Genomic DNA, 26,006 nt, shown 5'->3' on the forward strand with positions numbered 1-26,006 from the left:
TTATACGATTTAATCTGTAAGAAGAAGTAATAAATTTCGACTCAAATGAATATGCAAAGTATATTTTCTTTGCATAAAGGAGAAAACAGAATGGAAGTAATTTCATCAAGTGTAGCACTTCAACCCCCCGACGATACAATATAGCCGTATATGAAATGATAAAATTTTCAACGAGAAAAACTTTATTATTCCAAAAATGATTTTCGAACTTTGACCTTAAGACTTCTAAACAAAATTGATCCCAATATTTGGGCACTTCGGATTAGTTTATCTTTTCGCATGGCTCGTTAATTATTCTATTCGAGTTGCTTGAACCCACACACAGTTATCTCCATTTATTTACAATATTTTTTTTTGCTTCCGCTGACGCATTTAGAATTTAAATGGCCCAACGAGTGGAGAAGGAGAAGTCTTAAGCATTTTCCCTGTTTATAGCATTTTGGATAAGCCGTTTATGGAGTGGTTTCAATAACGAAACAATACAGCAAATTGGTAAATTCGCCATGTCTTTTGCTTTTAGTTTCAAGATGTGTTCATGTGCAATATTCGAACACTGAAGATCAATTCATGATAATGTGTGGAATCTACAGGCTACCGATTCTTACAATTAATATCTCATACATCGCAGATTTATGACATTCTATTGAATACGAAAAGTTGCAGAGACCGCAAAAAAGAGCGTAATCCTAATACAAACAAAAACTAATCCATTCAAGCAACGAGTTATAAATTGGCCATGAAATTATAGACGAACAGATGGTTTCTTCGTCTTAGATATTAAGTAGAAACGCAAAAGCAATTGTAGATGTGATTTTAATCACGTTCTGCGCTTCTGTAATTTTATGTGACTTGTTTTCTAATTGATAATCAAATGAGTCACAAACTCCGAAATGATAAACACATTTTTTTTTGAAAAGTAACGATGTTACGGTCCGTTGTATCTTATCAAACTTTGTCCAAATTATTAATTGCGATTCACCGGAACATTAGAAGACAATTTCGTGAAAACTTGTTACTACAAAAGATATGTTAAGTGGAAAGATAAGTCCAACGTTTCTATGAATTTTGAAAATATATTTTTTTTGGCTGTGAACAATGTCTGGACATGCCCACTGGACATGATTCAATAGCCTCAATATCAGCAAAGACACACTGATTGTAGAGTAGAAGAAAGTAAGAGGTCAGGAAAGTGGTGGTTTGATAACAAAAATATTTGTATTCGGTCAGTACTGTATGCGGATTGTGAATTTGTCAGTAGTAAGGCAATTTATGCATGATAAGAACATCTTAGTCTATGAACTCACCTTTTGATAAGCGTTCCACACTATCAAATCGTCCTTCGACCTTCGACCTTAGTGAATCCAAATCATATGGAGCTGCAAGACCATGATCAACACTTCTTGATTTACTCCTGTAACACAAGCGGAAAGATAATTTCATTAATCACACGAGTTGTTGTGCATGGTGTTTATAAAATGAAAAACGAGAGAATGAAAAGCATGATCACAATTCCAGTTGAACTTAATAATTTACTTATCAGTTGCAGTAACAGTTCATGCGTTGCATCGTTAAACTTCCGATTATGGAAAATTTTCTAATTAAATCATTTGCCCGCTACAAATGGCTAAAAAACTTTCCTATCGAACAGATAGCACAACCATCAAATATCGAAATGAGGCAATTTCAATCTTCATATCAATTTTGTATTTTAATAATTAGCTAGGAAAAAACATAAACAAATATAAAGGTCAAGACCGTACGTCGGTTCAGTTCACATTGTTATTTAGTAAAAGAAAACCACAGCGATGCAAATTTATAATTGGAATTTAAATCAAAAACACTTTAAAAAGTTCATTTTACTATATCAACTGGTGTGTTTAGTACAAAAACAAAACCAATCAGTCTTTTCTATTTGAAGAACTGTGGCTAGAAAGTGTTATGATGAAAGAGATAGAAATATTTTGACAAGTACCCCAAGGCAACTTATAATAAACTGGTCTTCGGTCCTCTCGCTCTCAACGTAACACGTTGAAAGAGAAAGCAATATTTTGACAAGTACCCCAAGGCAAGTTAAATTAACTAGTCTTCGGATCTCTCGCTCTGATCATAACAGTCTAGTTTGCATAAAGTGACATAAAGTAATAGATTTTGTATGTATCAATCACTAAGAAATGTTGTAGTAGATTTATTAAATAGACCTATTTTAGCTAACCAAAAAGAAGTAGCAAATTTAATGATGAAGCGATCTCTAATCAAATGAATCGAATTGAAAAACAATTACATTCTCTACAACTTACGTATCAAAAACGTTCACTGGTTGTCTTAGCAAAATTACAATGAATTGTGAACAGAAAAGGATTTCGTTTAGGAAACATTTGTTTGACAAAACGTACATACACCGACGCTAAGCCAAACCAACTACCAACTTTATTTCATCTTAATAACAATAATGGGAAACATTAAGTTTATTTTGCGTTGTTACGAGAACAAGTTAAGTGAAAATAATAATTTCTTTACGCTTTTGTACAATGTTGTGTCATGTCAATGTAGGAGGATGCAAAAAAAAAAATTGGATTAATTTTTATTAATGCGTTTCGAGCAGTAATGTGTTTCTTGTTTATTTTTGCGGCAGAGAATTCATGCAATAACAAAATGTTGTAATTAGGACGCACATTTCACGTATATAATAAGAAATTGAACAAAAGGAATAAATTTGCAAGTTGCAAAGGAGGACCTGTGCATTAAACCATCAGATAAAGCGATTTCTTTTTATGTTCTCTTGAACGATCTTGAATGTCATTAAAAATATTGCTCCGGCATTATTGAATGCTATCAAACATCTCAAGCAGAAGAAATCGCAAAGCTGAAATTAAAAATTTTCACTACATTCTGCACTTCCTCATATATTCATCTTCCCTATATGAAAATGGGGATATTTAACGCTGCGTAATATAGACCTTCCCGCGTTCCATTTTGAAATTTTAGCTATGATGATAATAGGTTCACCGTTTGTTTCAGTTAAAGCTGAAACCATAATAATTGTGAAACAAAACTTGGTGTAGTTGGTCGAACCAAGAATTCACTTATACAAAATTAACGCTTCAATGTCTCGTTCCTCTCAAACTTGCATCATCAGAGTTGATGCATTCGGAGAACTTATAACAAAATAATAATTAGTAGCAAATTGAGTTGGAAAGACTGAACAATTTCTTTAGCCAAAGATCAGTTCAAACTCACTTCAAAGTGTGTGAAAGTTGAAGCAAGATTTGAAACTGAAACCACAATAATTATGACACCAAATTTGGTCGAACTAAGTATTCGTGTATTGACAACTTTATAGAAAATAACCGCTTCAATGCCTCGCATTATTTTAGATCTTTCAAACTTGCATCATCAGAGTTGATGAATTCCGAGAACAAAGGAAACAATTAGCAGCAAATTGAGTCTGGAGAGACTAAATAATTGCTTTATTGGTAACGCTGACTATCTATACCTTCAAAGTTCATTTATTTCTACAATAGTAAAGCAGCAGCTTTAATTGAAGTTTGAGTGTTGTTCAACACTCGTTCCAATATTCCCACCAGTATTTCTTCTACAATTATGTTGCACACTTTTTATCGGTTGAATTAACTTAATTTATCGATCTCCTGACTCACTAACTTCAAGTACGAGTAGATTGTCCCATCACGTAACATTTTATTACCGGCTATATCAGAACCGTTTTATAATAGCCGGCGAGTTTGGCAAAGAAATGATTTCGAAATAAAATTTCGAACAGTCCGGTGTTATTCTTATCAGATTGACGCATTGTGCTCAGCTGCGAACACAATACAGACAGAAAATGCATTTAATTCTTCGGACTTTTGTTTGATTTATGATTTTATAAACTTTGAAGCACATGGTTTCGGATACAATACCAAGATATATGCTGATAAGACATGCATTCATATGGATCCACTATGTATTTCTATGTTTTATTTATCATCGTCATTTCCTATAACATCATATTTGTACATGAACGTACATGGTTAACAATGCACATTAGCTCAGGTGGAAGAGATTAGTTTGTACATATTGTTTCATATTTCCTGTGTGTTTCTTATAATTTTTAACTAGCAAAAAAAATGATAATCTTTTATGAATATATGAAGCGTCGACAACATCTCATCATGCGAGTAAATACACAACTTGTAAAAGTTAAATGTTTACAAGAGTGATGACTAAACGCAAAAAAATTTAAATAGAAAAAAAAGGAAAATGACAAAAATGCTCAACAATTAGCGATGTGCATTTCAGCTTTATTTGTTTGTTTGTTGTTTATACAAATTGAGTTTTATAATTGATCGTTGGTGCATTTTTTAAAAATAACTTTGCCGATTCGTTGTCGTACACGACAGTATATACATTTTATGTGGGCTCGGTTACTGTGGAAGAATGAGGAAGTCATATATTCCGATGTTAGGTCATCAACCATTTAAACAATGTAATTGGAAAGGAATAAGTAGAGTGTTAAAATGTAGGTGAATGTTTTTTTTTTGTTCTTCATATTAACGTATAGGGCATATACATGACGACATATCTGTTCTGTGTATACTTGAGTTTGCAACACTCATATCTATACTTATTCGGTTGAACAAATATTAACATTTTAAAAATATACGAATGTCACACGAGACAAGAAAAATAAACAATTAATATTCATAGATCATAATACGCATTTACAAATAAGACGAAATGTATAAAAACATTCCTATTTCGGCGAAGTAATGATTCCAATTTGAGAGCTTCGTTATTATTGGTTTTGAAATCGTGATCTAATTTTACATTATTTCTGTTTGAATGGAGGTAACCCGTAATTCGATCGGATTGCAAATCACAAAAACTGAAAAAAACTCGATTTTTTTTCTCATCAATTTTATTTCATATACCACAAAGCACAAAGAGGGATTCTAAATCTGCGTATACGTCTGTCATATTTAATTCAATATTTTAATTACAAATTTTATGTAATTTTATTCGCATGCAGTGCATTCGTAATATTTTTTAATGAAAATCGTGACGCAAAATATATTGAAAATGAATTCATCATCCACGTCATTCGATTACCCAATGGGGAATACGAAGTGGACAAAAAAAAAATTGACGAGGAAATAAGCACTGGAAAATCTTACACATTCATTGGATTCATTCATTATCTGCTTGACTATTTGCGAACAATAAAATTCAAATTTCTAGTCATTCGCATAAAAACAACTTTATTTCCAATAAAAATTCTAACGAGTGTCGTAATTATACTTTTAAAGTTGAGTCGGTGATGTGTTTATGGTAAATCGATTGAATTAATAACAGCTACGTGAGATCGAAAACAATGAATCTTCAAGCATTGAAGTGATTCTCGATTTGTATAATGTTCAGTCTGCTTAGCAAAACAATGTTACGTGATTCTTGTATGACAAGGGACAAATTGCTGGACAATGACGCAATGATGATGCCAGTTTGATAAAATCGACAATCACGTTAAATTTTGTCGATTTGCAAATGGAATTAGCCATTTTACCAATGCGCTGGAGAATGTTCGCCGGGAAAAATAGTTTCGGAAGATAGACTTCTTAGATTACGTGGGTGGGTATAAATCAAAATGGAAGAAGTGCATCTACCCTTTAAATTTACCATGTCTGATTATAACACGGAAAAACTGATAAAAAAACGAAAAGTTAGCCGACAAAACTAGTTTGTCAATGCTCTATCAAAAATATTTGTCTAATTCGATTCTACTTTCTGTTTTCTCTAAAAGACCTATTTCGGTCAATATGGCTGCCTAGTGTTAACTAAGAGCAGAGACTTATCATTTACAATTAGGAAAAACCCTGTGAACAATGTCTGACACGGGAGTCGAACCCGTGTAATATAGGTTGTGAGTCCATTGTTAAATCAGTTGAGCTACCTGGACATCTTAAGTTAGTCTTCGATCCGTTAAGTAGCTGCAAACAGTTTTCATGACTTGTACATGATATGTTTGGCAGATGATGGCAGATTTTTGCTGACGAAAAATTTGGTTTTTTAAACATTCGGTTAGCCTGACGACTCATCGGAGCTTAAATATTTATTTCATGCGGCGAGATCAAAAGCGTTTTTAAATTTATTCTCGTATTCCTTCGCATAAAAAGTTGCGTACGTTTCCTGTTTCAGACGGTAAATTTTAGCCAATTTTACGAAATATTCGTCCTAAACAGTTGAGTACGTAACTAATTACAGCATCCTTTTTTTAATACATCTTTTCCGACTTCCGCTCATGAATATCTTATTAAAAATTACCCGAAGATTTGTGGTTTTGTAAAATTATGATGATTAGAAGGAGTATAGTCCGCCGTCACTGGACGATCGCTAAAAACAGTGAAGTTAATAAAGTTATAGAGCTAATCTGTTATCGTCGAAAAATTATTGAAATGTTGAAAATTATTAAAACTTTCGTCAAGCGATCCAACCGAAATTGTTCCGCTGCTACTCAGAAATCGTTCGTATGTTGAACAGAATTTTTGTCTAATCAATGAACTAAAGTTGAACGAACACACTGTTTATATAAAACCAAGTACGATTTGTAAATGTTCAGAGCTTTCTGCCGCGTATTTTTTCTTTTTAAATTAATTGTGCTGGAACGCCAGTTTATTCACCCAAAGAAATTTAAATTAATGAACAGATATGATAACGAAAAACAATTACAATTTCAAAAGAGTAAACTTTGAATCGCAATAAAGAAACTTGTTGTTAATATCACAAACTAAGTCTGACAATGTTACAACAGAGCTAATTTATAAACTGTCGTCGCGGCCAACCGACAACAATAAATCAAGACATCATGTTTTTTCTTCTTCTTCTACAGATGCACGTTTTATTATCAGAAAATGTTTTTTTTTTTTATTTACTATGCGATTCCTTACTGAAACTGATTAATTTTGCGCAAAATGCGGGAGAAATGTTTGATAAAAGAGAAGGTATAACATTGATTATTATATATACACTTTTTGTTTGCGTGTCACGAATATAGCGTAGCCATTGTATGAGTAATGTATACCTTGCTATTTACAGAACAAACGAACGCTGAGAAAAGAAAATCTAATCTGTAGCGCTTTCAGTGATACATGTTTTCGCTGGCCTTGACTTAGTTTTTTTATTATTCTATTTTAATTTGAATATATTTTCTGAATCGAATATCATAGAAGAAAAAAAAGTTAGTTTATGTAACACATTAGCTACAGCTAAATATCCGCTATTAAATTGAATACCAGCCGAGCAGGGCTGTCCATTTAACAAGACAATCGTTTCACTTCCATCATATTGCGTCCCATTTCCACTCGCTCAACGGTCGGCCTTCACCAGCTGAATCTAATTATGCTCTAAGTCTCTAAGACCCTAATGAATAAAACGAAAAACCAAGAACATTTAAATGCCAGAACTCGAAGTCTCTTAGTCTCTATACTAATTGATAAACTATCGTGTCTCTATCGAACTTGGTTTTCCAACTTTCATTAATTTGAACTCTTTTATTATCGATATTTGAAACTCAATTACGTTAGAAGCATTCTCTGTCGCTGAACTGTATATCCCTCCCAATTAATTTAAATGAACTTATTTATCATTGCGTGTCACGGTATAATTAAACTGTTTCGACAAACTATTTCTTTACCGAGTTAGATAAGTTTATTCAGTGTATACAATAAAGATTGAGTCTGGTGACATTGACTTATCGTTGGAAAAAAAAAAATTATATTTTTGATGTCTCTTCAACGACCTACATACATTCTTTTATATTTTGCTATGCGTAGCTGTTAAAGCAAGCTCTCTCTCTCCGGAGTTCAATTTTTTTTTTCGCATGTTAAGTTATAACAATACGTTTGCGATTTTGTGCGATGAATAAATTTTTTCATTAAATTAATCAATTGAGAAGTAAATCACAGTCATAAGTGTTAGAGAACCGCAATTAAACCAGTTCGGGCAAATTATTAGATATTTTATACCAAAAAATGTCCGTGAATAAACAGCGTTTGGTTAATTAGGACGCTTACTTGAAATTAGGTCAAATCTTGTCATTTAACCCGTCACCTATTCATTTGTTATTGATAACGACGACAAAAATAATGACAAGCTCTGAATAATATTGTCCTTAAACAAATTGAAGTAGAAGATTTGAAATCAACAGACAAAAATACTTTGATCGATGGAGGCAATAGACCAGATAATAATACTCGTCATAATGCTTGTCGTCTGTAACAACTTAACAACGGAAATAGTAGATTACATTGGATGATAGGGAAGTAACTCACAAGTGTATTTTAGAAATAAAAGCTTTGTAAAATGTTTTGACACGTGTGGGATTTGTATACCCGAGCCGAAGGCGAGGTATTTAACTAAAGGAGTCAAAAACAGTTTTTCCGAAATAAGTTGCTTAGATCGACAAGTGTTATTATCGGAAAAGTAGATCCCTAATGAAAGTAGATTTAATGAATTACAACACATCATCTGAATAAAATTGACTTCACTCGCTGTTCTATCCGGAAAGTTGAAACCAACGACAACAAATAAATTTCTTCACAAGCAAAAATAAAATTGTTCATATGAACGCTTTGTATGGGGGGCGCTGAACATGAATGTATTGACAACTTGTATTGACATATGGGGCAGCGAAATTGACATGGGGCAATAGAAATTTTGTTTTCTGAGTTAGTACATTACGTTCTAGTTAGATTGTTCTATCTGATTTCGAATAAAAGACCAAACCTGCACAGATTGCTATAACCAGCTAATTTCCCATCTACTATGCTATACGATAACCAACTAATCAAACAAATTCATGTAACTGTACCATCCCAAAAAAACCCCAAACAAAATGTAATGTATATCGTGTAATGTACACCCATTGGTTATAATTGTAAAATGATACAAAATCCATTACATACTTTTCAGATATGGTCAAACTCTGGTGTACCCATTAGGGACATTTTAATGAAAATTTAACGCTACGCTGTCAAAGCGCCAAAAACCGTTCGTAAAATCATGTTGAATTAATGGTTTTTAATGGATATAATAATGAGACCACACTAAACAATAAAAATGCATGTACGCGATTGACAGATTACACACGCGAATGCATTAACCATGTAAAAAATGTCTAGTGAAATTTTAATTGAAAAAAAAAAAAATGATGAAAGAATTTACATCGCCATGCAACGCAACTGCGTTACAATATTAAGAAATAAAAATTAAAAGTTTTAAAACATAATGAAATTTATGACGAAATAATTATCTTAAATGATCGTAAAAATGTAAAATAAAATAAAAATAAAAAAAACTGGTGATACATTACCTGAATGGACGAGGAGCTATATTGTCAGAACTTAATGATAGGCCAACGTCTGTACTTGCTCTACGTGACCTGATCAAAATAAAAAATAAAAAAAAACGAAACGATAAATAACGAAAAATGAAATTATAAAACTAAATAAATTATAATTAAAAAATCGTTTACAACTAAAAATAACGTAATTACAAAAGCAATTATGCACTCAAAGGTACACGAACTGTGTGAGGATAAAATTCATAAAAAAAATTTTTTAATGAGAAACAAATTGCTGTCAGTAAGGCTAAAGAAATTTCTTAATTCGAAATAATCTCTTACGCTCATGCGTGCAAGAAGACTGAATTAGAATTAAATGCATTCAATATTCTTCAACTTTTTAAGCCCAACAAAAGTGAAGAACCTTCAAAAAACGACCTTCTGGTAGATACAATTTTTTCTTCTTCGTCTTCCACTCTCATTTTAGTCCAAACGAATTGTTTTAGTCGGTTAAATAGTAGAATGAAGAGTCACTCATTTTCGTACTACAATAATATTACGTTAGTTTTATGACGTATTACAGTTGCTATATATAAATACTGAAACCGGTTCTCCAACGAAAATCAAACCAAAAAGTATCGGAGATTTTTCATTGATATTTTTTATGTCTTTTATTTTCAGACATTCAATTGAAAAAGGTGTGTACCACCATGTGAACGGTATTAGAGTTTTTTTTCCTTCTTCTCTTGTTTCTGAAAAGACCTGGCTGAATTTTTCATGTTCCGTGTATGTGAATGCAGACACGTATCATTAAAGCAAACATATTACGTTGTGTATAGTAATATTGTTCTCGTTTGTTTTTGTGTGTTTCAAACATAATTTTTGGCCTCCAGATTTATATCTCGATGTATTTGTCATTTTTCATATGTGTTCAGAATAAGGTATTTTTGCTTTGGAATCGTTTATGTGACATAATATGGATTCCACTTACATTCTTAGATTGTATACACACAAAACCATTTTTTTTTTTCATACATTTCGGATTTAAGCTCAACATTATGTTGTTGACAACATTATAAGCATGTCATTCTTTTCTTGGTTGTTTGTTTTGATTAAAAGGCTTTGATTCAAGAAAAACGTAATTTATTTTATGATGGTTGTTATATGGGAGGGCTTGTACAGATAAAGACTTTTTTTAATCTCTGGGGAAGATAAAAATGATAAAACGAAAAATTCATTACACGAGCATTAAAAAAATGTGAAAAATTCATTTACTGTAAACAATAATGACTTCTAAGTGCAATAGCAATTTGTTTTGATTCTGTCCTTCCTAATGGAAATAAAAGGAAATTGGAAATAAAATTTTTAGAATGTCGTAAATGTCATTTGATGAGTTAATAGTGGTTTTATGTAATACAGTGAAATTTAGACATGAATTTGCTTCAGTTGGTTTTCAGCTGATCCCACTCATACAAACAAAACTGCTCATGCGTCTTTATACGATTTTTGTTTTGCCACTCTCACTTGATAAGCACTTTTGTTTGTATGAATGGACCAGCTGAAGAACAGCTGAAGAAAATTTATGTCTGAATTTCACTGACGTCGACTGTAAGTCACAAAATGTTAATTTTTTCGCAACAGTACTGAGCATAGACCACTATTCTATAGTGCAAGTTATTTAAATGTTTATTTAGATAGGCAACATGAACCAGTCAAAACAGAAAAAGGAAACGTACTTTCATTTCTGCTCTAGTACGAAAACAGTTATTTACCTAACTCACTCGGGAAGCTTTTTTTTAGTAATTATCTAGCGAAACAATCTTTTCGGAATAAGTACGGAACAACCATGAGGTGTGAAGCAACCAATTTTGTATCGAACGTACACGGAAAATCCCAATATGCGTGTGAGATCTATAAGTGGACTTAGCACCCCCATTTTTTGGCATATAGCTGTGTAATGCATATTGCGAAGACTGTAGTTAAAATAGCTGTGTAACTTATATTATAGCTGTGAGACGCATTTCGAATCTATCTCGAGAAATAAAAATTTTTCCTAAACTTTCATGAATTTTGCGGTCACCCATCCAAGTACTAACCGCGCCCATTGATGCTTAACCTGACAATCCGACCGTCACCTTTGCTGCTGTTGTGCTAATTTTGCTTGTGCTTTAACACGTTCTTATTTCGAAGCGTTGCTACCGCAATATAAATTCTGCAGCTATATTATACGGCACACAGCCGAATTCAAGTCTGTAGTTTTCATATTTAGCACTTTTACTTTGGTGAGTTGTCATTGCATTGTTTCAGGTTCTGAAAGAAAGTGAATTGAGACTGCCTGCGTGACGAATCGCCTATTCAATTGTTTTCTGTGAAATGCCTAGTTTGACATTTGGGAGCAGATACTTGGCTTAATTCGTTTCTAATGTATTGAAATTTCTGATACTTTCATTCGTCTGTGTTTCCACGGATTTTGACTATTGAAGAGGTATTTCTATAACCTGACAATCAAGCTTTATTAAAATCAGCCAAGCTATTTTACGATTTTTCTTTATCTGTTAACATTGAGTCCGACCAAGCGTCAGTACGAATCACAACTTGAATGCATGGTCCCATACATTTTCTTATATGCAGCACACAGCTATATTTTTCATACGTCAAATATGCGTTACACAGCTATGATATAGAGTACACAACCACAATATGCAAATCCTAGCATAAAATGTGTTCTCGGTGCATAATGTAGCTCTGTAATCTATAATATAGTTGTGTAACTCACATTGCAGGTAAATAACCAACATTAATAGGATATGCGTTCAGTAGCTATATTTTTATAAGTCTTGCAGCCACATTATAAGTTACACAGCCTTTAACGAAATCCACGAATTTTCCGTGTACGCAGCAGACCACCAGCTGGTACGTATTCCTAAAAGTGTATATGAAAACGTACCAGCTGGTTGGCTCAGCTGTAAATTTTTCTACCAAATTGTTTAACGGTTTATTATTGACTATACAAGCCAAAAAAAGGTGGTCAGGCTATGGCGATATTTCAAAAAGTTGGTTTTCGGCTGTTTACAAATCAAATAATTCGTTCATGCTATTGGACGGCGCAAGCCTACCCAAGATTTACGCAACATTCCCTCGTTCAATTGCAAGTGAGTTGGTTCACTTAAATATATTATAAGGTATAAGGCATAAGGTATCGTAACTAAGACTGTTAAATGATCAAATTCAGACTTTAAAAAAGTTAACTCAATTGCCTGCATATCGACGGAAACTTCATTGTTAGTCGGAGTTATTAGTTTTGGCTTGCCGGTGTTTGTGTCGGATCTTCAGCAGTGAAGATTAAATCTCTAAACTAGTCAACTTCAGGTCTGCAGGTCGAACCTGAAATTCGGATCTGTTTAGAGATTAAATACATTCCATACCGTATCAGCGACATGTTCATGTTCAACAGAAATCAAATGGTACCGATTGCAAATGACATGACCTCCGGACTATTTGCCGAGTTAATGACAATTAGGTTTAGTTAATTTTGCAGGACTTGTATTTGATTCATTCAACTTCGCGTAACGTTCGTTCGGTAAACATTGTTTTCTATACGTAATACGCATTGCGACTGCGAATGGTAGAGTAAAGAGAGAATTTCAGATAAAAGAATCTTTTTGCTTACCAGTAATTCTTTTGGAATTTACTAATTGGTGTTTTGAAGACCATCTTTTTATCGTCAATTTTATGATTGTCGCACAATTTTAAAATAATTCGCTTTCAATGTTTATCTCACTCATGAATTTAGAATTCGCTATCATTATACGGTAAAGCCATTAAATGTGGGCCTATAATACTGTGTACACGAGTCTCTTTTTTTTGGACTACGTCTGTTTAACCAGATATGTGTTTTATGGCTTATTTTTTTTTGCACGAAATGTTTCTTTTTATAGTTTACACATTTTATTGGCCATACTGAGTAAATACGATTTTATAATTATTTGCAGCATTTTCTGTGTGTTTTAATTTATGATAACATCATCTCTTTTCATCTTTTATTTTTTATGTTTTTATTTTTTACCCAGAAACACATTAGTCAAATTGTTTTATTAGCTTTGCTATTTGTATGGCTAGAATTTTGCAACTCAACGATTAGAATGAATAATTTGTGTAATAATGTTGTTGGGTAATTAAAAGTGCTTTTGATGTAAAACAACATTTTCGCTTGTAACGAGAAATAGAATCTGATAATCGGTGGAACTTATTAAAATAAAAAATTATTAAAATTCATATTAGTGAAACAGAAATTATTGTTATCTCGATATTAAAATCAAATTAAGTGCATCCAGCCAGCCGTTTGTGAACCTGTTTGAATACATTGATAGGTCTATAATTAAACTACTTATCTGTACAGTACGTACAATGTCCATTGGTCATATTATGGCACAACAATAAACAATATCAGACACATTTGCAGTAGATTATTGGCAGAATTTATTGGTAACCTCTAATTCACAATCAAAATTAAATTTCTCGATCTATTGCGATTAGACGATAAATGTGTCGTCGGTCTTCTGATCGTCTAAACTATACAAAGACCACAAGACAATCATCCATTATACCAACTGTCGGTTAGGAAAGTACATGTGTAAAAGAATTATCGTTCAGTTAAAGAAAATAATCAATCTCGTGTAAATGGACTGTAATTGTAACATGACAGATTAACATAAAGAGACGATGAGTATGACAATGTCAGGTTATTTTCTGATTAGTTTTTTTTTTTTTCAGTTACCAGCAAATATACTTTCGATGGAGGAGTAAACAGATTGTTTATCATAAATTAGTCCTTCGATAGAAATGGTTGGTCATGAAACTATTGAAAACAACTACTACGCATTCGTATGATCAACCAAGTCGACATTTGATCAAAATTGTTCAGGTCACAAGCCAATAAACCGTATTTGCAGGTGAAAAATTCGCTAAACAAACAGTCGAAACACACGTCTGTATTAATTAAGTCCACATGCTGGAACTGTTTTGTGCTTATCTTCCGATATCGGATAAAATAAACGCAAGTGCTACTCTATACATTGTTGTTTTGACTAGTGTAAAGCCACAGCTGACGACGTCAAAACAAAGTTTAGAAGCAGGTACGTTGTGTACAGGGTTTCAGTTGAAAGAAGCGACGAAAGAAAACCTAGAACAACAGAGAAACGAAATTGAAAACACCGACCCTCCTGAAAATGCTTTCATTTTCAAGTGTAGGTTAATAATAACCGTTGTCACAGACACGCGCACATTGTATGTGGCTTAACGATATCAGTTTACCAAAAAAAGCATATGACATTGATAAGACGACGACGACGACGGCTTATTCAAGAAAGAAAATGGCTAATTTCATGTTCAAAAAAAAAAACTTCGTTTAACAAGTGGCCTGTTAATAGTATGTAAATGGTAATCAATCAGAAAAACATTTTTTTTATTGAACACAATACACATCCATACGTATTCCATTGACGATACTGAGTATAATTGGATAACGAAACGAAATTGACAAAAATTATAAGAAATATGAAACGATAAGGAGGTATACCGAATTAGAGTTAATGTACGGAGATAATTGACTAATTAATGGAACAAAAAAATCATAATCGTCAATTCTTTCTGTCGCTTAGAATTTTTTGTAAAATTTTATTTGAATTAATTTCTCCTCTAAAAGTTTCATTTCTAGCCAAACAATAGGTTACATCTAGCCAGTACGATCTTAATATAATTTAACTGCAAAGCATATATTGCTCAACACAAACAACCGTTTAAAAATACAGTCCCAAGCGAAAATGTTGTTTAACTTTGCTGCTCAAATATCGTTTTAATGTCTTTTAATATTACAATTTTGTACAAACACACTTTGACACAACGGTTTTATGAGTTTGAATTAATCATAGTGAATAGGTTCACCGTATATAATATTACAACTCTTGCGAACAGTACTGGAAATGATTACTTTCACATTCTCAAAATAGTATACGAAAAACCAGTAAAGTAAAAATTTATAAAAAAAAAACTTTTTTTTATTAAATCAACGCACGTTTCGTACGACTTTACATTAGCTACTGTTCATTTTATTGTAAATTATAAAACTTTTTTTTTTCTGCTATTTTGTTTTGATGACGAGACTGATGTCATGGACGATAAAATAACGATTTCCATAAATACACAACATCATCTTACATTATCTATACACACGAATATGACTCTATACTATACACGAGGCACACAGACAAACTATGATAAAAACTTTTCGAGATGAACTTTTTCCATTAGATTTTTCGAAAATTCGGTTAGGTATGTCATAATGCACTTTTCCAGTCAATATTTGAACAAAGTTAGTTGCCAGTGGGGAGACAATGAATATATTTATTTGCTCACTCCCTTCCGTTTTATTGACGAACATGAGCACAAAAGTTTTTACTGCAGATACTGTGCTGTTTACACTAACCATGGTAGAGAGGTGTACTGGTTACATTAACCCGGTAGAGAGGTGTTGTGGAGACTTATCTTTTCACAGTGAATGTGGTTTGATTTAAGCATACTATCTAGTGCGGTGCGATAAGGGAATTATTTCGCAAAATCAGTAAACCTTAACGTAAGTAACTTAGCCTTCGGAAAGTGATAGACATCACGTGAAAATTGAATTGAACGAAAGTACCGCAAACTTTTCCTTTCAAGTATACCAACCCGTTTACCAACCCGCAAACGGAAGCTTGCAAAACATTTACGGTCAATGTAATCGTGACTACGTGACTACGAATGCATATAAACAAGACATGAAAAATTGTGTCAGCAAAATTGTGTGGAAATTTCTATTTTGAAAACCCGAAAACTAATAGTATTTGCAATGTAAACATAGTGTAAACGTCACTAGAAGCTGTACTATCATTTTGTTGAAATGCTCTGTAAATGGAAGCTGATAACGTTCTTCACACTCATATTCGTACCATCAACACACCAAAAATTTGGCACATAAAATCAACAGAATTAATTAGATGTTCGAAAACTGTGTGTTTGTTTTCACAAGAACTAAATGCATGAGAATATCACAAAGTTAATCAATGTTTGATTGTAGACATGGAAAACATTTATTTTACTTATGAGATATATATGTATACGTTACACAGGCGGTAGTGTTACCTACTGTTATTTTTAGGTACAATGGTAAATACATTGTCATTATAATGTTCGCTCTGTTAATTGTGTTCTTTTCGACACAGAAAAACAGAAAATTAATTTGATATTTATCATCGTCAATGAAAGCGCTATTTATCCAAGCACTTCCACTGAAAGTTTATTTAGGAAAGACAAATTCACCGCACTGAATGTGAAATGTGTGATAATTGATAATGTGACCGAAGTAATTGTTTCTCTTTCGTCCTTCGTGGAAAAATGGGCGTTTGTCTTAACGTTACGTTTAATATGACGAAAGTTAAGGGCTTAGTCGATTAGAGGGATACATTTTCTTCAAGCCGAAATTCTATCATAATGTATAGCCAATTTTAGGAAATCTTACCAATTTTTGGAAAATTCTATCAAATTTAGGAAAATTTTAGCAAATCCATTTTCAAAATATTGGCCCTGTTCTAAGCGATGTTTTTCGAATGATAATTCTACACTTCTGAAACCAACGAAACTAGCTACAACTTACCACAATAGTTTTGAGCGTAGAGGTATATTTTCGTCAATTATAGATGTAGATTTTAGAAGGTCTTTCACATTTGTACAAGTGTAAAAAATTCATTCATCAAATACAGACGTACAAAGTGTTTAATTAGTAAACTTTGAATAATTCAAAATGTACCTTGTCTTGCTCGGAATGTAAACAATTTTTTTTCTATTTTAATTTAACGTGGAACGCGTAGAACCTTGCAACGCTGAAGAGTGAAGATCATGTAAACATTACATTCAATATTCATGTTACACTATTCGGGAGGGTATGTGTACAGAAATTTACATGCAACTAAAACAGATTGCTATATGGATATCCTCACAACGAAATAGATATCCATAATTAAGCAGTCATATTCAATTCTTTCGACGTGAACTGAGAATCTTAGTAGTTCGTAATCATGCTATGAAATCAAACCGGATTTACCTATATAAGAAAAATTGGCAATGAACAAGATTACATTGAAGTGAATAATCTTAATTGCATTTATGTAACATAATAGTGTGTTCTGAACCGATAAAATAAAAGTGCAACTGGTGCAGTATGTTTTATGCATTTTACGGGCCAATGACACAAAATGTTCACAGTGAATGTCTCTTTATTGTAAATATCCTGTTCGTGTTCCTGTTCCAGTAGTGAATAATTAGAAGTCAATGTGATGTGAATGGGAGAATAAGATTTTAATCCTGATTTTAATCGATAAAATGGTGAAATCATTTTTGTTTTTCTATTACTAAATAAATTAAGTCAAAATTATAGGAGGAAAGCGTGTGGCAGATAAACAGAGAAAACCCACCCAAAAAATCTTTGCTAAGAAAATCCTTCAAAATCCTGACAATCAGGACAATCAAGAAAAAACCCTTCAAAAATCAAGATAAAATCCTTGAAAATCAAGGGTAAATCCTTTTAAAAATACTTGAAAATCCTTTGAAATTGACAAAAAAAAATCCTTTCGAATACTTCCTTTGTTCTCAAAATACATGATTATCTTCTCCTCAGTCAGAGAGATCAAAACTAACTTGGGATTACCTCGTCATTCTGAATGTTTCTGGAGCACTTCTAGTAAACTGACGACTAATTTGAGTTTTTTTTTAAATCCGGATTTGCGAGTATATCAATGTATAGTCACCTCAGTGACTACTTTCGCTAATACATCAACCTATAGTCTAAAGTAGTCACTTGCAGTGAACTAGCTAAACTTCTCGCCATGATTATTTTGATTTATTCGCGTTAATTGGTTCACTATGACTGTAGTAGCGACTAATTAGGTGAGTACTTCAGCCTATATGCTTGAGTAGTCGCAAACCTAACTCAACAAAAAACTGGCGGCTGAAGTACTCGCCAAATTAGTTGTCACTTTAGTATTTAGAATCTCAACAATTTGCGTGTCAATTCACAATAAACTCATGGTGAGAAACTCAGCATGGTCTCAATAACTTCTGTTTTCCATAAAATTGTATAGAATCTGGACAAAAAAATGACTTATTGATTAACGTAAGAAAGTCCATCGGTCGCATTGTTAAGAAGAGTCACCCATCTCTATTTATACGGCCACAAAGACCAAATTCTATAATGTAATTGAGTCTCGAACCGTCTTGTTATTTAATATTTTATCTCCTATTTTCCGACCTGCGACAGGTTACCGTTATGTATAATACAGTATAATACAAAAAAGCTTGACATTTCAGAGAAAATGTACTTTGTAATCAGAAAAATATTGTGAAAGTTTATCGACTCAGAACATTACATACAGTCTGCATGTTTTCCCATCAGACATTGTTAAATGGGAGACTGAAAGTAGTTAAGAAATAAACAACGTTCATGGTGTATGTTTCGAAGGACACACTATAATGTATTATAAATGATTGTCATACAATACAATGTCGAGTCCTGGGTAGACATTAACTTAATTTGATGAAATTATTTTTCTAACATATAAATGGATTGTGGGCATAACAATGTCAGTTTACAGTAAATTTTAAAAATTCCATCAAATTTACAATTAAAGTCGAAATATGATCATTGATTTTCAATTAAAATGTCTTTGTTTGAAGCTATTAGAATGACCTAGATTAGAAAATGATTACGGTAGCCCGGAGTTAGTCGATATCTTTAGGAAATTTCGAAATTACAATTTCAAATTCAAAAGAATAAATAATAATACAAAAAATAATAACAAGAGCATGTAAGCTTATCTTAGATTTAAAACTAATTAAATCAATCATAACCAGTTGGTGTTTTTCGAATGTCGACGGTTGACGGAACAATAGCAATGCTTTGATTTTGTGTAATCAATAAATTAATCGTATATTTGAATGCTCTGTTATCGGATCTTATGTAAAAGATAAACTGTATGGGGAAACGGAGGGGTCGATGTTGAAGGATTAGATGAACATAAATGTTATCATTACAGTCGTACAGTGACTAACATTCTACAACCATCTAAAACATTTTGATTTTTTTCCTCGATATTTTTCATATTATCCAGTGTTTAAGATATCAAGGCACATCAGCTTTATACGGTTGTTCTAGCTCTCGCTTATGGGTATTGAAGCCGAAAACAAACCACTGACATTTGACTTTTAAACACTGTGGTAACCTTAAAAACATAGAAAAATTAAATTCCATAGAGTCGTGGGCTTTAAAAAGGCTAAAACTAGCTGTGGTCAGCGGATCATGAAGAGAGAAATAGATAAATAATTATCCGGCACCGGCTACACAATTCTTTCAATGAAAGCGTAGCAATACCTCAATTCTAAATTCTATAAACATTAACCCTATTCTTGTAATCACTTTAGAGAAGCTATGGTATCGCTTACAGGTAACTCGGAAATTCCAATCGAAAAATTCCGTTAGAGGACGACTGATGAAACAGTACCTTTGCAATAGAAATCAACAACGATACCTTCTAATAATTTGTCATTCTGCCAACACTATCGGTTATCGACTGATGTAATAGAGTTACAATCACGTGTCGTTGTTCGTGGGATATTCTGAACTGAAATTTATAAACTTTTTTCCTTGATTGATATCATCATAACCTTACATTGTCTGTTTTAATAACTGGAATCGGTACTTCCGTAAATATAAACATAAAGATTTGAAAAATTCTCATAAGTGATCTTATGAACGATTTCTATAGCTCTCTCAAGGAAAGTGTCCATCAAAATCAGACAAGATTTACATCAGTTTTCGCGTATACAAACACACGAACGGATTGGATGTTTTTGGGTATTTCATCGACAAAAGAGTTTTCCTATACTTCGAGCTACAAAAGCGACATAAGCGTACCTAAGAAGTGCTTCTCAAATCACATAAATTGTTTTACTCATTAACTATGAATTCTAGCAAAAGGGAAGGAATTACGCGAATACAAGCTTCCAATAATCCTTCACTGATAATCTAAGGACTTTCCTTTCATCTCATTAAACCTACTCCTCGTTATACCAATCAACAAAGGTCGCTTTTTCGAATATCCTTTATAATATTCTCAAGGGATCAATGCCACAAATAGAAAGCAACTTTTTCCTAGGATAAATTCAAGTGCTAAAAATAGACACACAGCTTAGTCGGTCGTCATGATACCCAGTTCAAAATGGTTCAATGTTAAAAATTTTCCAACAATTTTATTAGATTTTCAGCCAAGTATAGACAGTAGAGTGTTGAATAATCGAAAAGCTAACAGTCATTCCTTTTGAACATCAATAAAATAAAATGTTGACATTTGAAAGTTATGTGACAATGGTACAAAGACAATAGCTATATTTAGAGCAAAATGAATAATTTACTAAATAAATTAATTAAATTTGTTGTCCTATTAGTGTCTTGAAAGTATTCCAATCCAAATGTTAAATGTCAAACATGACTAGAACGTATTAAGATTACCATCGTCAGTTAATTCGACAATGTTAGGTATAACGTTAATGAGATTCCTACTCGGATTCCTACGAATTTATTGCCCCATTCGACTTATATATTACACTTTTAATACCACACCGTCAGACCGCTTAAACAAAACTTTTATTGCTAGCATATTCACCTGTGTTTCAAGTTTTCTGGCACAAAAATATTCCACCACGAATGACGTTTCTGTCTCCCATAACCTTCCGGCGGTGTTGCATACTCTTCTTTCTCATCATCTTCATTGGATGACAGAAGACCCTTGCGACGTCTACGGTCCAATTTTATCTGCCATGATTCGCGGCGACGTTTTTCCTTTAATTTTAGGCGAGGTTTTGCTTTTATGAGTATCACGAACAATCAATTTTTATCAATGCACGCAAAAATAGTTATTTAGAGCCGTTTTTTGTTACGAGTTTTTGTTTGTAAAAGACATGAGACTTGTATCGGACTTATAGTCTGATTTAGATTGAAAGGATGATGTTGCAATTCATAAGTGAAACAAAGAAAATGAGTTACATCTCCGAGCCCGATAACTGAACTTGATAGTAATATCGGAATAACAAATTGAATGTACTTATGATAAGCGGTTTTAGAAAAAAATAATAATATTTTCAAACAATGAAAAATACTGAACGCAGTATTTAATCCATGACAAAGTGTTTTCACTGAAAATTTAAGACCTTTGATAAGAATGGATATTACCCATCGACTTGAATTTATTTTGTAACGAAACACTTATGGATGATAATGATGGGATAACCTTGGCTCTATAAATAACTATTCCAATTTTATTTTTAAAGTTTTATCACCTTAACAACTTTTTGCAGGGTTTTATTTGTGTCGTCATTGCTGGAATTTTGTTTATTATCATCGTACTCGTCGTCATTGGTTTCATCATTTTCTACATCATCATCTTCTTCTTCCTCTTCCTCTTCTACGTCTTCATCCGAATTATCCATAGTTTCGTCTTCTGACCATTTTAAGCCATCATTATTACGGGTAATCTCTTGCGTACTATCTGATTTTTCACTTATCACAGCAACCTCATACGATGCATCTTTATGCTGTGGACACGAATATATGAAAACAACAGAGCGATAAGACATTAGAGACGTTAATTTGGACAATCAGACTCAATTCTTTAAATGAATCAAGCACATAAGTTGTGACAAATTCACAACGACAATGGATTCATAATGAAGCGTTAAATCACCTTATTGTGTCTCCCTAAAAATGCAACAGCAATTGAACTGCGTCGCTTAGTGTGCTTTTCCGGATTAGGTCCGCGATTTCCAAGTAGATTTAGTGCAAGTGAACTACGTCTGGGCGGCTTTGGCGGTATGCCATTGTGTGTTTCACTTCCCGGTATACACTCTTCTTCCAATGCGAACAGTGTGGGAATCGAATTTGTTCGTTGGCGATATTTACCGTGCGACATTATGCTAGTCATTTCGACGTAGTAAACCTTAATGTTTTAGAGAAGATAACGATGAAAATCGGTAAGTCTTTCCATGTGAACGATATTGTCATTTCGGGGTTGAGATTGTTTTTTTGTGGGTTGTTCGCGAAAATTTTGAGAATGTTGGTGTGGGGGACTCGATATTGGTGCGATAATGCTGATCGATAATTCCCGAAAGCGTTTTGAATACAAAAAGCAGTTCATGAGTTCAACATGATTGCGACGTCTATGTGACGACATATATAATGCAGAGACATATAAGCGACGTTTAACAGACAGCATTTTGGCAATAAACATGCCTTGCTCAACATAAGAAATAAGATGAAAACTTTGCATATTTTCACGCATTGCGAGCTGCCTGACAATCTGTCTAGAAATGTTTTTTTATTAAACGCATACCGCGGCACATACCAACAGCTGGTAATATTTCATATTTTTCGAACAACCCACAATAAAATTAGAGACTAAGACTGCGTCACCAATATCTTGCTGTTCATTGGTGTGACTGCACTAACTGTTTCCTCTGTTTCTCTCAAATTAATTAATAAAAGTCTTGTTCGGATTTAACATCTCAATAAACAAAATATAAGCAGAATATATCAACATCCTGACGCTGACATTACAACGATACAACATAATTCCGGAATCTGATTAAATTTGTAGCGCTACTTTACCCACTGATTTATAACCACACAAAACACAAATGGTTTAATGAAAATTGCGTGTATGTAATTCGGTTGTATAGTTTATGTTTATGTGTTATCAAAAGCAGCCGTTGGTGTTGGTTCAATTTTCATAAACCGAACCCAAAACATTGCACGTAATAAATCGATCATTTGTGACGTCAAATTTTGGTTTGGGGCCGTTCATAAATTACGTAACGCAAAAATCAACATTTTTCAGACCCCCCCCCCGGGTCTGTAACGCTAAAAGGGTCAAGTTTGACCCAATTTTGTTAGAACCGTAACGCTTGCCTCATACCCCCCCCCCCCCCCCTCCCCCTCTAGCGTTACGTAATTTATGAACGGCCCCTTTGTGTTATACGATGTCATATTATATAACATTTGCAAAGTGCTCGCTGGATCGGATATTCATCGTAATTTTTTTTTTCGTAAAATATGATTTCTGTGATGAATCATTACTTATCAAGTTTATTCAGAAAATTTCTTGATTTATGATTTTTGATAAACTTTCCGGCATATGTGTATGAAACACCGTGTCTGAGCAAATTTCATTCACGTCAGGAAAAATTTGTTTTATTTTAGAACGAAAAGCTAGAAAGTTACGTTGAGTATTAATTTACGCAAATGTGGAATGAGTCAACGTTTATGGTATTTAAGTTGATAAGATTGCTTGCTGGCTAGACAAGCTTATCCATGAAAACCGATTTGGAGACCTTAAAGTTCTTAAAGAATTATTTTATCGATTGATTCGTCTCGAGATTGAAACCTCTTGCTATTCTTGTAACACGCGTGTCAGCGACACACTTCCCAATCCGCCTAGGGGTTTGATAACTTTTTATTTATTTATTTTAGTACGGCATATCCCGACGGGATTCCACTTTTACGATTTTCTTTTCTTCCAACAAATTTTCAAACATTCCATTAAATTACATTTTGTTTGCCACCCGAAAGACGCACCATGATTGTGCTTAATGACATGTGAACCGTTGCTGGCGTAAAAATTAAATTTGAAAATTTATAGATCATCACAATTCAATGGAAAAACCGAAAATTTAATTGTGCTAATGCCGATGCCATATTCTCCTGTGTATATAAACACGTTAATCGCAACAACAACAGAATATTATATTACCGAGAGGGTTTATTGTTCTGAGTGACTGGTGACAGTAATAAGAACCGAAATTTCAATGAAGAAAGATTTCATCAAGTGAATCATCAATCAAATTGTATAATTATGTAATTGGTAATAAATGTAGAATTTAACGCTGGAAGGTAATACCAGATGAATTTCACTTAAAATTTGATAAAGGCATTACTTGGTGTCATTAAAAATGTCGCGTGAATTGACTTTAATCGCAAGAGTTTTCACAGACATTTTAATAATTGGGAGTAATTGATGAACCAGACGTTATAAAAACTATCGAGCTTGTGCGAGCATCGGATTTAGTACGAACGATTTTTCGAAAAAAAAAACTTTAAAACATTGTATGATCCGCGTCGATGAAAGGCGGTACCGATAGTAATTGTAACAATTCATGTCGTGATAATGAATACAAAATGTGCAATTAATTTTTCCATCAGAAACGTGTGAAATTGATAAATCTCAACATGTCATTGGTCTGTCAATAAAAGCTTGAAATAATATAATTACAAGGTGTTTGCGCCATGCATTATTAAGTTGTCTTGTGTGCCGAGAAACCAAAACATTTACAGTCAATACTTAGCGTATTAATTACGATAATTAAACGCAAATTAAATATCAAATTGTAATACGATGTTATGTGCTGTGCAACAACTTGCAAGTGACCAAAATCATTGAACTTTCCGATTGCACACAATACACTCTTTCGTTACAATCAATCCGTTCTCATGTTCAGCGTTCATGTGGAAAATGAATGAACACTTTTTTAAATAAATCATGACAACACTATAAATCGCCGTATTGTTATTTGATATATCTCCCATGTTCAAACGGAAAATATTGCTGAATTAAATTTACGAGAAATTATTGTTTCAAAATCAATTAAAGCTTTAGTTTTTTGTTCAATGTTCAATGATATGGCATTTATACACAGCGAGAGAATGATACTTTTACGGCGTCTCAATTTCAAATGATTTTTTTTTGTTGGTTTTCAAATCGAACATTGGATTATATTTCACCATATTCGCGTCGCATTAATTTGAAATAAATTTCAATTTTCTACTTCATTACCTTTGACACATGTGTGAGTGTTAGTACCCGTGTACCCAGTACCCGTTTGAAAGATAGAATTCATGAACATTTTCAATTCGATTGATTTTTTTTTGTTGAGAGTACGAAGAAACCATAGAAAGACCGTACCGAACTACACAGAATATTCGAGAATTTTTAACAAAATGATGAGATTACCGTGAGAGCTCTGCAGCAAATGTATGAATCAAAGACATTCGTCTAACCATCAAGTATTTTATACTCAATTAAATACCTTCCTTTCGATTTTGTGCACAAATATCCAGCTGTTACATTCAATTTCTGATATTTATGAACTAATCGTACAGCGCGAATACACAATTTACACACCAAAAATTTATAATTCGATTATTACGTACGGTATTTGCTTGAAATTATTACGTGTCAGTTTCTGTGTATAAGAAGAAAAAAATTGTTAAGCCCAAGAATGTGTTACGAATAAATTGACTGGTTACATGATATCGCTGGAAATATACAATTTATGTACTCCGGTCGAAAATGTTCTACCACACCCCGAAAAGTCTTTTAACAATTTTTCAATAATAAAAATTCTTTTTTTTTATGAAACAAAGCGAAAATGCGAAAGGATAACAAATTACTTATTGACCGCATTTAATGTGGTTATGCTGTGGATAATTCTTAAAATAAATTTCGCACCCATTTCAGTTGGATCAAGTGAATTAAATGAATGA

The 26,006-nt window shown here is 33.0% G+C and overlaps 1 protein-coding gene across 18 annotated transcripts in view; it reads right to left on the minus strand.

Moving 5' to 3' along the window:
- Window positions 1-26,006, minus strand: part of LOC119067842 (TLD domain-containing protein 2) — a 118,445-nt gene that overhangs the window by 37,296 nt on the left and 55,143 nt on the right. For 8 of the 18 annotated variants that reach the window (XM_037171093.1, XM_037171076.1, XM_037171032.1 and 5 more), the window contains exons 2-6: window positions 22,156-22,407; window positions 21,752-22,006; window positions 21,079-21,254; window positions 9,362-9,430; window positions 1,305-1,411 (exon numbers count right to left, since the gene is read on the minus strand). In XM_037171093.1, the coding sequence (XP_037026988.1) occupies window positions 1,305-1,411; window positions 9,362-9,430; window positions 21,079-21,254; window positions 21,752-22,006; window positions 22,156-22,392 (844 nt within the window). In that variant the 5' untranslated portion in view covers window positions 22,393-22,407. Of the gene's footprint in view, window positions 1-1,304; window positions 1,412-9,361; window positions 9,431-13,001; window positions 13,447-15,205; window positions 15,432-21,078; window positions 21,255-21,751; window positions 22,007-22,155; window positions 22,408-26,006 lie in introns of those variants that run through there. The other 10 variants (XM_037171100.1, XM_037171111.1, XM_037171120.1 and 7 more) reach the window with 4 other exon arrangements.

The sequence above is a fragment of the Bradysia coprophila genome, chromosome II (assembly GCF_014529535.1).
Source record: "Bradysia coprophila strain Holo2 chromosome II, BU_Bcop_v1, whole genome shotgun sequence".
NCBI classification, from domain to species: domain Eukaryota; kingdom Metazoa; phylum Arthropoda; class Insecta; order Diptera; family Sciaridae; genus Bradysia; species Bradysia coprophila.